Source organism: Gymnoscopelus microlampas, assembly GCF_963454915.1.
Source record: "Gymnoscopelus microlampas genome assembly, chromosome: 9".
In the NCBI taxonomy this organism is placed as follows: Eukaryota; Metazoa; Chordata; class Actinopteri; order Myctophiformes; family Myctophidae; genus Gymnoscopelus; species Gymnoscopelus microlampas.
The window spans coordinates 43455858-43459093 of record NC_139946.1 but is presented as its reverse complement, the minus strand read 5'-3'; the positions used below and the strand labels follow the sequence as shown (position 1 = coordinate 43459093).

The following is a 3236-nucleotide window of genomic DNA, read 5'->3' as shown; positions in this document are numbered from 1 at the left end:
AGATCTATATACATATATACGGTATAAGGCAGGGACCTTCAAAGTTTTTCAGGCCAGAGAGATGAAGCAGGGACCCCCACTACATATTGCATAAAATGTGTATTTTCAGACAAACACGTTGCATAGTACCTGTCACTATGAACGTCAGATCTCACCAAAAAATAAAAATAAAAATAAAAATACACGATATAGCGCAAGTTTTAAGCTGCGGCGGACCCGGGATGGAGTTATGAACTCTGGAACCCCCCTCAAGGACCCATGGGGGTCCCCGGACCCCACACTTTGGAACCACAAGTTTTAAGAACGAGGTTTGACGGTAGCGTAGGTCACCTCATCTTCATCGTTGCCATCATCGTGTGTCTTGGCTCCTCCCCCCACCGCAGCCCTCGTCTGATTGGTGTGGACGACAGACGCGTAGGTCAGGCTGTCATCAGGGTCGTTGTGATTGTCAGATGGATCGGGTTGGCTCGCTGGTGCTGCTGTGCTGTGATTGGTTGACGTCAGGGGAACGACGTTGTGGGCGGGCGTGTTCTTCCTCTTGACCACAAAGCAGATGGCCAGCACTGTTGCCATGACTACTAGGACCACACCCACCACAACGATCACCATGACTGGTGCTGTGGAGAGGAGGGTCATTTGTTACACTTGGACTCTAAACTGCATTCAATTAAACACTTTTCTTTGTAGAAACAACGTTGTGTTGTCTACACATCTATGAACATGCTCTATGCACAGCAGCCTTATTGTAAACAAAAATGTGGGCCTATTCCTTACTTCCTTCACAGGTGTTAACAATGATACTAATGAAGGCTCTGTTCCATTCTGATCAAACAGAGTCAGGGTGCTGATATTGTTGTATGTTGACTGACTGGAAACATTCTGCTACACAGTGGGTCTCAAAGTGTGGTCCCTCATGGTTCCTTGATGGCCCATTACAGGACCCCTGGACCCCTAACTCTGAAAGTGTACATATGGAACCAAACGAACCCTTACGGGTGTGTAACTCTGAAAGTGGACAAATGGAACCAAATGGACCCGTAGCCTAAAGGTCCGTTTGGTTCCATTTGTACACTCTCATAAAAAGAATTGAGAACCACTGTGCTACACTAAATGGAACAGAGCCTTCATTAGTATCATTGGTAACACCTGTGAAGGAAGTAAGTAAGAGGCCCGATCCAATTTCTTTCCAATATTATCTCTGCCTCCTGTATCTCGTGAAGGGAGTGTGGTCCCATTTAATTTGTCAACTTTTTTTTTTGTCAACTGAAATGTTTTACTTTTAGTCTAGTTTTAGTTGACTAAATAGTAGTAGTGTAGTGTGGTTATAGGCAATCATACACATTATAGATTGCTTTAAAAAACATGTTTAAAATAAAATCATTGGCTAGTAGGCCTGTACGCTACGGGGTCAGTTGTAATGCAATGTAGACTCAGATGTAACATGGAGTTAGTTAACTCCCCACCTACCTGCTAGTTGGGTGGAGGTGTGAGTCGTAGTTTTAGGTGGTGTTCCAGCGGGAGCATCAGGTAGAGGCTGGGTGGAGGTGTGAGTCGTAGTTTTAGGTGGTGTTCCAGCGGAAGCATCAGGTAGAGTTTTGGTTGTTTCTGTCGGTGTCTTCGTGTCTCCTGGGAAGTCAATGGTTATCTTCACGTTTTCTTCCCTATCAGCCACCAGACATGTGAACTTGTTGTTCAGGTCGTGTTGGCTGCTGGTCAGAGTGATAGAACATCCACGGTTCTGAGAGTTGTCTGTTATTGGGGTACCGTCCTCATTCTTCCAGCTCAGAGTGTGATAGTCACCGTTTGGATCTTGTCCAAACAGAGAACATGTCAGTGTCTGTCCATTCCCTCTGTTTCCTTTGGTGATGTTCAGTACAAACAATTCGCTTTCTTTATCGTCTCCAGTTAGTTTTTCATTTATGAATTGTCGACAGGTATAAGTACCAACATCTTCAGCTGTGACATCTTTAACAGTCAGATCACAGTTAGACGCCAAACTCATTCTGCTTGTTTTAGATGGGTTTAGATGACTTTTAAACTGACCATGCTCAGCCACTTCAACAGCTGTGTTGTCTTTTCCGGCATAAAGCCACGTAGTTGACCCACAGCCAGTATATCCAGGTAACACATTAGATGGCAGAGTGACAGTATCTCCAGATCTCCCGTACAGGGTGACTCGGTCCAGTAGAGAGTTGTCGACTCCAAGCAGCAGAATTAAAACCAGTTGAATCCCTTTGATCCCAGACATTCTGATCTGAACTGTTTTGGTGTCTTTTTTATAACTGTCTCTCTGAGCCGTCTCCTGTTTCTGTGTCGATCTCTATTTCTCTCTGAGCTGTCTCTTTGTCCGTCTCTCTGTGCGTTCTCACTGTCTGTGTGCGTCAGTCTGTCAGTGAGGCTGACTGGAAACCAGGCAGTTGTGGTTGAAGTCAGTTCCTCATTCATTCAGTAATTCTGCTTAGTGTTTCCTGTGAAAACGTTCAGTTCACATGCAGAACACACTTTAATGTCTCTGTGTTTTAGATACTTTAATCCTCAACAGTACAACTTGTTTGTTATACTGTTTAGGGTCAATAGCTCTTTGAACTATATTGTATCTAGGCGGCGTCAGATAGCCTAATCCTCCTGTAGTCTCTATTATCGTCACTTTGTGTGCACTATTTCAGTAATCATTTTGGCCACTATGAACAATATGCAATATTCAAGAACTTCTTGTTAAATGTGAACGCAAATAAAGATGTTAAATGTGTGTGTGTGTGTGTGTGTGTGTGTGTGTGTGTGTGTGTGTGTGTGTGTGTGTGTGTGTGTGTGTGTGTGTGTGTGTGTGTGTGTGTGTGTGTTTGTACTGTGTATGTGTGTGTGTGTGTGTGTGTGTGTGTGTGTGTGTGTGTGTGTGTGGGGGGGGGGGGGGGGGGGGGGGCACTAAAGATAAGCTCAATAGTTCACTTAACAATTAGTGGGAGAATGCTGTTATTATAGACAATGCATTGCCAGCTCTAAACAGCATTCAGACTTTTGCCTGCAGAGACAACATGCCTGTGGAGGACACCAGACCAGCTGGACAGTGCAGACATTGAGTCCCTTCCTGTCCTTGCCTCCTGTTGCCACCTATGGTTTGAATGATGGCTATCTGTAACATACGTGACACTGAAGTTACCACGGTGATTGATCGTGCCGTAAAGGAATCAATATCACGTAAGAGTCAAGATAGAGAGAATGCCTACATATTTCAGAGA

General features: G+C 44.6%; 1 protein-coding gene across 1 annotated transcript; it reads right to left on the bottom strand.

Annotated features, from left to right (window-relative positions):
* Positions 1–224: 224 nt before the first annotated feature.
* On the bottom strand, positions 225–2339 carry LOC311051851 (uncharacterized protein). The gene is made up of 2 exons (XM_084066518.1): positions 1468–2339; positions 225–617 (listed from the first exon to the last, which is right to left on the bottom strand). Exons 1-2 carry the CDS (start codon positions 2246–2248, stop codon positions 298–300), a joined length of 1101 nt encoding a protein of 366 aa, XP_083922644.1. The 5' UTR covers positions 2249–2339; the 3' UTR covers positions 225–297.
* Positions 2340–3236: the final 897 nt, after the last annotated feature.